General features: G+C 39.2%; 1 protein-coding gene across 6 annotated transcripts in view; it reads left to right on the top strand.

The window, feature by feature from the left end:
• The window catches only part of LOC118906796 (complement factor H-related protein 5-like), a 46,390-nt gene that overhangs the window by 18,061 nt on the left and 14,028 nt on the right, over positions 1-14,301 (top strand). For 4 of the 6 annotated variants that reach the window (XM_036874461.1, XM_036874496.1, XM_036874482.1 and 1 more), the window contains 3 exons: positions 105-281; positions 7,259-7,441; positions 9,726-9,908. In XM_036874461.1, coding sequence (XP_036730356.1) covers positions 105-281; positions 7,259-7,441; positions 9,726-9,908 — 543 coding nt within the window. Of the gene's footprint in view, positions 1-104; positions 282-7,258; positions 7,442-9,546; positions 9,685-9,725; positions 9,909-14,301 lie in introns of those variants that run through there. The other 2 variants (XM_036874487.1, XM_036874503.1) reach the window with 2 other exon arrangements.

Below are 14,301 nucleotides of genomic sequence, written 5' to 3' on the forward strand. Positions count from 1 at the left end.
GCATAATTTAATGATACCATAAGTATTTCAGATATTTTATTGAGGTGATTGCTTAGTTTCTGTTTAATAGTCTTATCTTGTATGGATATTTTCCTTTTTGATAGCAACAAACCAACTTAAGAGGTGTGAAAAACCAAGGCTTTATGCAAGAGGACTGTTAAGTTCATATAGGCATGAATTTAATCATAATGCCAAAATAAATTACAAATGTACTGGGAAGGATACATACGTACAAACAGTCTGCATCAACGGGAAATGGGACCCTGAACCAGACTGCATAGGTAAGATTTGTTTGAAAGATTTTGTAGATTCTTTGCTTCTTCACCAGAAAAATTCTCTTGAAATTGACATGCTTTTAAATTAAATTATTTACTGTGACATATAATTTTAAAATTGAAGATAAGTTATAAACCACTCATAACACTGTTTCCAGACAAACATTATCCTTTAAGAACCCTGGATTTCTGGTCAAGATGATGTAGTAATGCCATTTTTACCCTACTACAGTCTCTCTAAGCCATTAAAAAAAAAAAAACCTGTAAAAATAGAGCAAAAAGTCAATCTTCAATGACATTAGGAAACAACTAAAACCCAAATTACACACTGTGATGGATAATTGACAAATATTGTGAATTCTGGACCAGAAGTCCAGAAAGTAAGCTGGGAAGAAAAAAGTACCTGATGTAAAAATTATTTCCATAAGAATAAGTTTGACATTCTTTGAAGGCCTATTTTCAAATCATTTAACTTGAATAATAAGGTTATAAATCACAATTATAAATGGACACTGTATTAGATTAAAATAAACCAGGTAAAAAGGCAGAGAGCTAACAGTGAAACGGCAACAAGATAGAGAAAATGGAGAGGGTGGATTACAGACTCCTTGTCAGCAAAGTAGGAAGCCAGAAGAAAACAGAGCGATTTCTTCAAAGTGCTTAAGAAAGTAATTGGTGACCAATTTTTCTATATACCAATATTATCCATTAATGATTACAAAATAAAGAAAATTTCAAACATAGGACAGACTAAGAGAATTTACCCCTCAAAGACATACTTTGAAAGAGATCATATAAAATATATATGATGAAATAGTAACTCTTAACCAAAGAGTATGATAGCATTAGAAATTGTGAGGGAGAAAGTAATTGGAATATATTATTAAATTTAAATAAAGAATGATTTCAAGAAGATAAGGTAACTATAATTTGTTTAAAACAACTAAAATGTTTTCATTTTTATTAAATATTTTTTTCAACATATTTTTATTTTTATATATAGAAGTGAATATTGTCCTGAGAGTTTCAAGAATTTCAAAGCCTTTTATGTGCCCATGGAATGTTTACTTAAATTAACTAGTTATTGTTCACTGTTACATTTCCAATATTAAAACACTATAGATCACTTTCATAACCACAAAGAAATAATATTTAAAAGTAATAATGAAATTTGTCTACTCCCCTAGCCTTCGTTTTGTGAAATAATTCACTTCCAAATAACCTAATGAGATAGTATTTAAAATACTAAATTTTAAAATACTAAAATATTTTAAAAATACTAAAATACTAAATTTATATTATAATTATAAAAGCACATAGTAAAACCTATGAGGTGCGCAGTAACCAAAATTTAGAGTGACATTCACAGGCTTAAATGCACATTATTTCTGGAAAAAATAAACTTGTGTATATATAGATATATATTTAGCTAATATATATATATTAGATAAATATATAGCTAGGGGAAAATGTACATTCCAGATATTAAGAGGAAAAAGAAATAATAAAATAAAAGCAGAAGTGAATGAAATAGACTATTTTACTTACAGCTGATCCATTAAGTAAAACTAATTCTTGAAAAGATTAAGCAGATCTAACGAATTTTACTCTAATCAAGAAGAATGGTGGGCAGTCTGAAAAAAAGCATTCTGCAACCAAAAAGTAGGTGAAAATACAAATATAGGAAAATATGAGAATACGATTTTTAAAATAAAGAAATTTAGGGAATTCCCTGGTGGTCCAGTAGTTAGGACTCCCAGCTGTCACTGCCGAGGACCTGGCTTCAATCCCAGGTCCGGGAACTAAGATCCCGCAAGCTGCACGGCGCGGCCAAAAATTTTTTTAAATTTTTAAAAGTTTTTTAAATAAAATAAAGAAATGTAAAACATCATTGAAAAGGAAAATACCATAGGGCATTTATAGATTCTTGGGAGAATGCTTTTTCTGAAGATCTCCCTTGACATGGGTTAGTTACCTTGTAAAAGCTCTGCCAGCCCTGGATTTCATGTCCATTTCTCTGCTGACCTTTTCTCACTCCCCACAGCTGACTTTCCAGGTAGAGGCCTCCCCACGGGTACCATTCTAGCCACTGAGATTTAGTAATGGGTGATGTCACCAGTGCAGCCATGTCTTCAGATGTTTTATCAGTCAGACCACTTTGGTTAATCTTTTGCGTGTGTGTGTGTTCCTCCATTTTTTAAAAAAATTGAAATATAGTTGACATATAATACTATATTTGTTTCAGGTGTACAACAGAGTGATTCAATATTTTTATAGATTATACTCCATATAAAATTATTGTAAAATATTGGCTATATTCCCTGTGCTGTACATCACATTCTTGTATCTTATTTTTATTTTGTACTTAACAGTTTGTACCTCTTAATCCTTTTCCCCTATCTTGTCCCTCCCCCCAGTCCCCTCCCCACTCGTAACCACTAGTTTGTTCTCTGTATCTGTGACTCTGCTTCTGTTTGTTATATTCCTTTGCTTGTTTTATTTTTTAGATTCCACACATAAGTGAAAACATACAGTATTTGTCTTTCTCTGTCTGACTTATTTCACTTAGCATTATACCCTCCAAATCCATCCATGTTGTTGCAAATGGCAAAAATTTCATTCTTTTTTACGGCTGAGTAGTATTCCATTGTATATATATACCACATCTTCTTTATCCGTTCCTCTATTGATGGGTACTTAGGCTGCTTCCACATCTTGGCTATTGTAAATAATGCCGCTATGATCATAGTGGGGCATGTATCTTTTTTCAAATTAGTGTTTTTGTTTTCTTCAAGTATATACCCAGCAGTGAAATTGCTGGATCATATGGTAGTTCTATTTTTAGTTTTTGGAGGAACCTCCATCCTGTTTTCCATAGTGGCTGCACCAGTTTATGTTCCCACACTTCAGTTAATCTTAAGTGTGAGTCCGGGACTATTCCCTGTACCATCAATTCCATGGGGAAAGTGGTGGTCTAGAAGCTTCCTACTTTCACTTAGCTTAAGATGAATGGGAGTTTCCCCTACTCTCCCCTATAATATAACATACAGACAGCATTTTTTAAAGAAACCTTCACTACTGGCCCCTAAAAACTCATTTCTTTACCCTCCTATGCTTATAGTAGTATTTTAAGGCTTGTAGAGCACGTTTTATAATCTCTTGACATATCTTTTAAAAGTTGTTTGTCATCTTACTTTAAATCTTGGGATAATCGAACTTGAAAGACCAGGCAAAGGAAATAAGAAAATTAATTATTTTAATGCTCTGCTTTGTATGTACAAATACTAACGGATCTCAGAACACAATACTTCAGGAAAAAAGCAAGCTTCCCCATTATATGCTATAGCATAGCTCTTATGGATGCCAAAAAAACCCAATTCACAGACACTAAAAATATGTTAAATATGGATTCACAAGTATGTGTTTAGAAAATAAGAACTGTAGTTACACATATGTGAAGGGGTAGAAGGAAAAATAATGAAACTAAGTATGCCACAAGAGTAACTTTATTTTAGCTGTAAAATTTAGGGGTTTTTGTTAAGAAAAGAAAGAAGAGACTGTTACTTATACCCTAAAACCAAGAGAAATCAAGACACACTATAAAATCACAGGTTTTTTTAAAAAGTCCATCAGAGAGCTAAGAACACAGAGAACCCTAATGAATGAAATTCCAGGAAGTAATGTCTCTCCAAGGAAAAAAAAAAGTCACATCACTGTTTTCATCCTTCTTGGAACAGTGAGAGGTTAAGAAAGCCACCAGATACATGGATATAAATAAAATAGCAGAACTTTCAGAGAAGGTTTACAGGTGGTGTGAAAGTTGGCATGACTGTTAAATTTTCTGGGAGCCCCGAAACAAAAAAGTCTCTCAATCTTTTCCAAGGGTCCTGCTAAAATCTGAGGTTAGGGCAAGAAAACTGAGATAAAGCATTCAAAAACTCTCTCTCCCGAACTTCAATGTTGAGATGAAGTCAGGATGCCCGTCTTTCTTCCTCCTGAGTTCCCTTTCCATATTCTATTCCTTGGTCATTCCTTCACCTCGACAAGATCTACACAAAATCTTGGGGAAAAGAGGTTGGAATTATTGGTCCAATGGTGCCTGGAAATCCCAGGGATTTTTGTGTAAATTTGTCCACTTCCTGACAGCCCTTTTCTCCTCTCTACCTTCCCCATTCCCTCATCTCCGTTTGAGCAAAAAAGGTAGTGTTTGCCAAATGACAAAAACAAAATATCCTGCCACTCTCATTCTGCAGGAAATGCCTTACGTTGGTCTGAGAGAGCCACTCAAGTGACTCTGGAATAAACCATATCTGCCTAAATGGAGCAGCAACAGGCTTTGTTTTTTCTAATTCTACCCCAGTCGTACTTCACTATTAAGCCTATTCTCATATCACATACATTAATACCTATCCTGCATTGTTCATTTAACGTTAGAACCGAAATGTGTTTCTATATTATATAAAGCTGTACACAATGTTCCATTCCTCCATTGTTGTCAGATTACTGATAATTTTAATACTTTAAACTGCTATAAAATTTACAAGAACACATTAATTAACAGTGGTATTTAGAATCTCCAGATATTCAATATGAGCTAGATGAAAAACTATAAAAATTTGATTTATTGCATCAAATTGATTTTCATAAGGGTTGTACTTGCAGTTAGTAAAATTATACTCCTAGAATGAGGTTAAAAAAAAAAATGAGGAGGAGTTTCTTTTTTTAATAATAATTGGGCATTTTCTTTTTCTTTTTTCTTTTATATTTTTGGTCATGCCATGCGGCCTGAGGGGATCTTAGTTCCCCGACGAGGGATTGAACCCGGAGCCCTGGCAGTGAAAGTACCGAGTCCTAACCACTGAACCACCAGGGAATCCCCGAGGAGGAGTTCTTGAAAGTTGAAAGAGTCAGATAACAATTTTGAGAAGTAGTGGTGGTGGTAGGTGGAGAGAGACAGGGAAATTCGTCACACAAGCTGCCAGATTTGTTCTAAAGAAAGACAATAAAGTTCTTTATTTTACAAATCAGGACTACAAAGCCCCAAGAAGTTACTTGGTCAAAGTCAAGATGGGAACCTGTTTCTGGGTTCCTCTATCAGTTCAGTCTCGACTAGACTACCTACACTAGGTTGAAATTTCCAACCACGTTGCCCCTAATTCTGTAAGGCAAGTAAGTTGGACAACTGAGATCGTCATGTACAATTCTTTTTATCTGAAGTATAACAGCAATGATATTTGTATGGTATCTGAACATCTAACTTGATTAGCTGGGACTTTATTTACCCTTTTTTTTATCATGATTTATATGTTTGAGATTATAGACGACATCAACCTCCCCACTTCCCTGCACTGGGACCTCTAAGAGGTTGTCTGCACGTGATTGCCAACCCAAGATTGGCAGCGCAGGCTTGATGCTCATTTAAAAGTTTTGACGATACCCAATAAGTATTCATCCCTGTGACTTTTTATTTAAATAAAAATATTTGAACAACTAAACAGAAACGAATTAATGTCAATACAAAATACCTAAACAAAGAGGAAAGGAAATATCTAAGTAGGAAATCTTCTACATAATAAATGAGGTAATAAACCGATTCATCTCTCTATTGAATGAGTCTGAAATCCTCTTTTCGTGTGCTCTCCAGAGCTTGTCCTCAAGCTTATGAGACAAACATTGTGAATCAAAAATGTACAATAACAATAACACCAGGCAAATCCTTATCTTCTTTTGCAGAGTTAGTTACTGAACCAAAACAGACTATAAAAGACTTGGTCCTATTAAAGTTTGACTAGAAAAATGATGCAACTGGAATCAAATTCTTTCAATTCACATATTTCTTAAGCCAATAAATAAACAGGGCAAATCCCATAGAGTATAGGAAAATGCATGAATGGACCCAGCTCCCAGATACCTCTCTAGTTTTTTCATAGAAACAGCTTTTGCTGAGAAAATTTGCACTATAGAATGCTAGTGTGCCTTCCTTCCCTTGAAAAAATAAACCACAATCCAATGTAAAATTCAGATAATATGCATGCTTCGGCTTAATTGATACTGACCTTTGGTTTTACTCATATCTAATACTTTCTTTGTAATAATTTTGAAGGGAGTGGGAATTCCCTGGCTCCCTGGCGGTCCAGTGGTTAGGACTCCATGCTTTCATGGCCGAGGGCGCGGGTTCAGTCCCTGGTTGGGGAACTAAGATCCTGCAAGCTGTGCGGTGGGGCTGAGAGAAAAGAAAATTTTGAAGGGAAGTTGCCACTAGACAGCAGCCGCTGCCCTTGGCGGGGGCGGGGAGGGGAGGAGATGAGCTGAAGGAAAACACTGCTACGAGCCTTGGTCAAGTAGCGCGCCTGTGGCTCAGACCATGATGCTCTGGCATCAAGGTGATTATTTAAAATGTTTCCCTAAGAACAAGCCAAGCAAACAAAAAGAAGTTAATTCCTAGTCAAACAGAGGCATTCGAATTACATCCATCAGCAAGCATTGTTCCGTTTAGAAGAAAATGCAAATCATGAAAATCTTTTATTGTGATCAAAGGTTAGGTTGTAAGGGGAAGTCTTAGTTGATTCTATCATTACTGTTCCTATTTATATATATTTTTTGGTTCTAACTTGTTTGAATCACATGTGCATAACTTTTTTGAATGATATGGATTAGCTAGAAAAAGATTAAAAGGGTTAATTTGAAAATTATACAAGAGTACTGACTGCATAATGAGTAGGAGATAGAACGGGGCACCTGAGAAATTTTAAATCAATTGCTATAACATGAAAGTGCTTTTTTAAACCATAAACTATGTTAACATAAAATACAGTTATTACTATAGCATCATAAATACATACATCCATATACTATGTATATATATATATATAGAGAGAGAGAGAGAGTGTGTTAGTTATTGGATGTTCCATTATACCAAAATGTTATCTTGTTGAGCTGTTTTTCTTTAGCTTTTATTAATCAAATAATTTAATCTTTCATAGGAAAAAAGAAACAACTCTGCCCACCTCCACCTCAGATACCTAATGCTCATAATATGCTAACCACAGTGAATTATCAGGAAGGAGAGAAGGTAGCTGTTCTCTGTAAAGAAAACTATGTACTTCATGAAGCAAAAGAACTTGTGTGTAAAAGTGGACTATGGCAGTCATTACCACGCTGTACCGGTTAGTGTTTATTTCTAAATAATGTCATTTAAAAAGAGGTTACTGATCCTCTTTATCTAAAGAAAAGGAAAAAAAATTCATGACCTATTTGTTACACAATATTCTGAAGCATTAAATTGTCATCTAGTTACCCAATTCTGTCCATTTTTTAAAACTGTTTCTCTAAGAGGTATCTCTGACAGTGATCATAGAAGAAATAGTTTTAAGATATCTACTGGATACCCAATTCTATTAAATATATTTACTCGATATCCAGCGTAAGATGTAGAATGGGCAATTTGAGAGTGGTCAGGGCTAGGGAATGAATTTGGTAATTGCTGCTGTAGAGATTATATTAACGCTTTGGGACTGGATGGGATCACGTGAAGAGCTCAAATGTCTAAATAAGAGGACGATCTGGGCAAGGAGAAGGAGTCAGACAGGGTTGTAGGAGAAAAATTAGGGGTGGCTGCTAAAATGATTCCAGGACCCTATTGCAATGTGGGGCTGTTACCCCACATTCTACAAGCAAGTGTCTGACACCTGCTCGTCCCCTACAATTTGACTCAATTCTGACACTGTCTACCCAGAGGCAGCATCAGATCTCACAGGTTGAGGACTCAGTCTTACAAGGCTGCTCCCTGTGGCCTCACTTCAGATGCCAGCTGCACGTCCAGGTCGTCACCTGTGCTTCTGACCGACCATGTATAGATTGAAGGTTCCCATGACCCTCTCCTTAGGTTCCATTAATTTGCTAGTTCAGCTCACCAAACTCAGAGAAACATTCTACTTACTAGATCACCATTTTATTATAAAAGGCTATAACTCCAGAACAGCCAGATGGAAGAGATGCACAGGGCAAGGTATGGGGAAAGGGGTGCAGAGCTGCTATGCCCCCTCCAGGGTCATGCCCCCTCCATGCCCCCTCGTCCCACATCTCCATGTGTTCACCAACCTGGAAGCTCTCTGAACCCTGTCCTTTCTGGGGGTTTCTGGAGGCTGCATTACATAGGCACAATTGATTAAATCATTGGCCATTGGTGATGGATTTAACCTCCAGCCCCTCCACTCTCCCAGGAGGTCAGGATGGGACTGAAAGTTCCAACCCCCTAATCACGTGGTTGCTTCTCCTGGCAACCAGCCCATCCTTAGGTTACCAAGGGGCTTTCTAAAAATCACTTCATTGACATAACAAAAGGTGCCTTTATTGCTCTCCTTACTTAGGAAATTCCAAGGATTTCGGGAGCTCTGTGCCAGAAATGACCAAAATTTGTTTCCTATTATGAATCACAATATCAAAGCTGGTGTCCCAGAAGCAATGCCAGTGACATAAGTCAAAAAGACTTATTTTAAAATGTTATTTGACAGGACATCAAACGTGTCAAAGACTGCTTAGAACTGGGCAAGTTGCCTGATAATTGAACAGTGGATTTAGCTACCTGAAAGCCATTGGTGACTTTGCTTTTACCTTATTAAGTTGTGACATTTCCAGCATGTTTCTATGTTGGTTACTGATTCAATAGAGGAGAAATAGATGATACAGCAGAAAGAGGACAATTAATGGAGCAGGGTCTTTGCCTAATTTAAAGGGTGTGGAACCTAGTGCCCACATGAAGGAGTTGGTTTGAGAAAAGAGACAGTAACTCAATGAAACAGGAGATAAAACAAATTATTAGTGATAAGATTATTTATTTGGTCATTCCGCATCTGTAGCTTGCGTGATTATGTAGGGAGATCAATCAGTACATTGGAACGTATTCCAGCCAATCTTCACATGAAGTTGAAACATTTATTGACGGAGAAAGAGGCCTATGATATTATTTGGAGTCAAAACAATAAATGCAGAAGAGTATTATCTACAAGTCATTTCAGTAAAACTAAAAGTTCATGATCATAACTGATAGCTATGTTCTATTTGCATAAAGTAACAGTTGCCCCAGAGAATAGAAATGGGAAGGGAGTCATTTATTTTTACCTTTCCTCTTTAAGTAAACATTTTTATGAGGAAGGGTGAAAGAGACCAGAGGTTTACTCACCTGTTCGTCATGCTTTAAACAAAAATGATTCTTAATACTTATATGTCCTTATATATACTTAATACTTATTTTTTGTGTGTTTTACTTTAGGGTGAAAGAAAGTGCTGTAATTATTTTTGGTCATCAGGTTGTATGCTAGAAATTCTATAATGAGTTATTTGGACTCTCAGACATCACATAAGATACTGAAGATATGATATATGGAGCTTTGTATTATTCCATTTAAACTATATACTGATTTTTTTCAACACTCGCATGTTATTTTCCAGAGTCCACACAATACTGTGGGTCCCCTCCACCTATTAACAATGGAGACATCACCTCCTTCTCCTTATCAGTATACCCTCCAGGATCGACAGTTGAGTACCGTTGCCAGTCTTTCTATGAGCTTCGGGGCTCCCCGAATGTGACGTGCAGAAACGGACAGTGGTCAGAACCACCCATGTGCATAGGTGAGTTTTGCATATTCTTCCAGAGTCTGAGATTTGATATTTATAGAATTTTCATCACTAATTTTGTAGGATAATTTTTACTTAAATTTCATTCAGCCGAAAACTTGTCTAACAAGTGTAGACATAGAACAGAAAATTTTGAAAAATCTGCTTTAAACAGAGTGGAAAAAAGTTTCTTTAAAAACTATAAATCAAGTTTTGGGACTTCCCTGGTGGTCCAGTTGTTAAGACTCTGTGCTCCCAATGCAGGGGCCCAGGTTCAATCCCTGGTCAGGGAACTAGATCCCACGTGCCACAACTAAGACCTGGGGCAGCCAAATAAATAAATAAATAAATAATTTTAAAAATTTTAAAAATAAAAACTATAAATCAATTTTTAAGAGACCTACATATGCTAAGGTGCATTATAAAACTCCCTGAACATCCAAAGTTACTTAACCGCAGGATATATTCTCACGCCACTAAGCATTTTCATGTTATAAACATCTGAGGGTTTTTTGCAGAGATCATTTGTGAAAGATTGGTCTAGGAGTTGTCCTTTATCAGTATATAAGATTCTACTTGTAAACCTGAAGGCTCTTCCTGGTAGAACTCTCAGCAGACTGCTACTGACCTGGTTTTCTACTTGCATGTTGCCAGGAGTTGTGACAAGGAAAGTAGAGAAACTGGAGAGGCTAACAAGTCATTTCCCAAATCTTCACGTTCCCTTCTTTTTACTCTATCTTCTTCATCTACACCAGGCCACCGATACACATATTCATCACCCCCAAACCATGGGAATCTTGTAGCATTAAGAGCGATATACATAGTTGACACTATGAAAAGGAGAGTCACAGGCAGGGTTTAACAGGGACTTCACTGGTCTCACAAACTGAAAGGGACAAAATATAAGGGAATGGGTCTCAATAACAATGGGAACACCAGTAAGAGCATGAACACCAGCTTATTCCAGGCTAAGTGAGGGAAAGCTAGGACTTCATAAAGTCCTTCTGTTTTCTGTTCCCAAGAAGGACACCACATTAATAAGGACATGTTCTTGCAACAGTTCTCAATCCTGCCAACTCCTCACTCCTCAGGGCTAGACCAGATGCTCCTTGAATTCTTGGGACTTTATCACTCTGACTCTGCCACATTCTCTCGCCTTCTGTAATCACTAATGATCTCAGTGCTGCTATGATGTGCACTGTTCCTTAGGCTATTAGCCACTCGTATGTGAGTCCCTTTTCCTAGGATGTCATTACAGTAATGTGGGAACCAAACTCAGAAAGTGTTGAATTAGAATATGGCAAAAGTATCATCTGCACAGTTTTGCTAGAGCAAAGAAGAGCTAGGATTCAAAGGTAACTTCTAGGATTTAAGTGAGAGTAACTGATAGGTAGATGAAGATGCCATTACCTAAGATACTAAATGCAGCAAAATTTTGGATAGTATGAGGTTTGAAATTAGGTAGACATTATCATGGGCAGAGGCATTAAAATAGATTTCCAGGAGAGAGGTAAGACCAAAGTTACAACCTAAAAAGTATACGCCATGTAGACGAACAGAGTTTGCAGGAAGGGCATTCTAGCAAGGAGAAACAATTCTTTGAAGAACAATAAAATACCTCATCATAGTCATGTAGACTATTCAAGGAAAATGATCTAATAGCTTTCCTTAGACTAGAAGATTCAAGATAGACAACTCTGGAGAAACAATTTTTTTCTAAAGCCAGATCTAGACTTCTTTGGATGCTTCACAATTACTGAGTGTGGTTGGGAGCCATTAAAATTTTAATCACAGTTTTCTGATGCAGTGTTTTAAAGGATCAGTTCACTAAGACCATGTGGTTATATAAGAATGAGAAGAAATACTTTAAAGAGATTGCTTGGACAGATTTGGGTCTTGACTTGTAAGCAAGGAAATACAGACCAAAAGAAAGAGGAGTTAAACTTCAAAAATCCTCAGTGACTTATGGGGGGGAATTCTCAGGTCCTTCACATGTAATAATTCCTAGAAATAACAGAAACTCAGCAGAAAAATATGCAAACGACATAAACAAAAAAATGAAAAACATGGCAACATGAAAAATGCTCATCCACACCAAAGTAAAATTTTAATGAAGTGGCAACGTTCAGTGAGGCAAAAGAGGGAAAAAAAGAACAATACTAAGGCTTGGCAAGGGTGTGGGGAGTTAAGTACTCTCATACTCTCTTAATGAAATTATAAAGTGGGCCAAACTCTTTGAAGAACAGTTTGGGAATAAGCCTCAACATTTAAAAACACACATCCTTTGACATCATTATTTTATTTCTGGAAGACTAGTCTATACACGCACTCCTGCGAGGGTAAAAGAATCTGTACAAGGATATTCTTTTGCCACATTGTCTGTCATAGCAAGAAATGGAAACTACATAATTCCTATCAATAGTCTTATGGAATTGGTATTATTAACAACCTGTGCATATCCATGAAGAAATGGAGACACCATCTGCAGCAGCGTGGATTGACATAGAGATGGTCATACTAAGTGAAGTGAGTAAGAAAGACAAACATCATACGATATCGCCTATCTGTGGACTCTAAAATAGGACACAAATGAACTTCTCTATGAAACAGAGACAGAATCACAGACATAGAGAACAGAGTGGTGGTTGCCAAGGGGAGGGGGGATGGGGGAGGGATGGAGTGGGAGGTTGGGATTAGCAGATGTAAGCTTTTATACATAGAATGGATAAACAACAAGGTCCTACTGTACAGCACAGAGAATTATATCCTATGATAAGCCATAACGGAAAAGAATATATAAAAAAAGAATTATAGATATGTACAACTGAATCACTTTGCCGTACAGCAGAAATTAACACAACATGGTAAATCAACTGTACTTCAATCAAAAAATTCGATTAAAAAAAAAGAAACGGAGGAGTAGGGGCAAGATGGCGGAAGAGTAAGACGTGGAGATCACCTTCCTTCCCACAGATACAGTAGAAATACATCTACACGTGGAACTGCTCCTACAGAACACCCACTGAACGCTGGCAGAAGACGTCAGACCTCCCAAAAGGCAAGAAAATCCCCACGTACTTGGGTAGGGTAAAAGAAAAAAGAAATAACAGAGACAAAAGAATAGGGACGGGACCTGCGCCAGTGGGAGGGAACCGTGAAGGAGGAAAGGTTTCCAGGCACTAGGAAGCCCCTTTGCGGGCAGAGACTGCGGGTGGCGGAGGGGGGAGCTTCGGAGCCGCGGAGGAGAGCGCAGCCACAGGGGTGCGGAGGGCAAAGCGGAGAGACTCCCACACAGAGGCTCGGCGCCAACCAGCACTCACCAGCCCGAGAGGCTTGTCTGCTCACCCGCCGGGGTGGGCAGGGGCTGGGAGCTGAGGCTCGGGCTTTGGTGCTAGCCGGGAGGGAGTCCGGGAAAAAGTCTGCAGCTGCCGAAGAGGCAAGAGACTTTTTCTTGCCTCTTTGTTTCGCGGCGCGCAAGGAGAGGGGATTCAGAGCGCTGCCTAAACGAAATCCAGAGACGGGTGCGAGCCGCGGCTATCAGCGCGAATCCCACAGCAACAGGGGCGCAGAGGGAAAAACGGAGAGACTCCCGCACAGAGGCTCAGCGCCGAGCAGCGCTCACCAGCCCGAGAGGCTTGTCTGCTCACCCGCTGGGGCAGGCGGGGCTGGGAGCTGAGGCACGGGCTTCGGTCGGATCGCAGGGAGAGGACTGGGGTTGGCGGCGTGAACACAGCCTGAAGGGGTTGGCGTGCCGCGGCGAACCGGGAGGGAGCCGGAGAGGAGGTCTGCAGCCGCCGAAGAGGCAAGAGACTTTTTCTTGCCTCTTTGTTTCGCGGCGCGCAAGGAGAGGGGATTCAGAGCGCCGCCTAGACGAACTCCAGAGGCGGGTGCGAGCCGCGGCTAACAGCGCGGACCCCAGAGACGGGCGCGAGCCGCGGCCATCAACGCGGACCCCAGAGACTGGTAGGAAACGCTAAGGCTGCTGCTGCCGCCACCAAGAAGCCTGTGTGCGAGCACAGGTCACTCTCCACACTGCCCCTCCCGGGAGCCGGTGCAGCTCGCCACTGCCAGGCTCCCGTGATCCGGGGACAACTTCCCCGGGAGAACACACAGCGCGCCTCAGGCTGCTGCAACGTCACGACGCCTCTGATGCCGCAGGCTCGCCCCGCCTCCTCCGTACCGCTCCCTCCCCCCCGCCTGAGTGAGCCAGAGCCCCCGAAGCAGCTGCTCCTTTAACCCCGTTCTGTCTGGGCGGGGAACGGACGCCCTCAGGCGACGTACATGCAGAGGCGGGTCCAAATCCAAAGCTGAACGCTGGGAGCTGTACGAACAAAGAAGAGAAAGGGAAATCTCCCCCAGCAGCCTCAGAAGCAGCGGATTAAAGCTCCACAAACAACTTGATGTGCCT

Source organism: Balaenoptera musculus, chromosome 1, assembly GCF_009873245.2.
Source record: "Balaenoptera musculus isolate JJ_BM4_2016_0621 chromosome 1, mBalMus1.pri.v3, whole genome shotgun sequence".
Classification (NCBI taxonomy): Eukaryota; Metazoa; Chordata; class Mammalia; order Artiodactyla; family Balaenopteridae; genus Balaenoptera; species Balaenoptera musculus.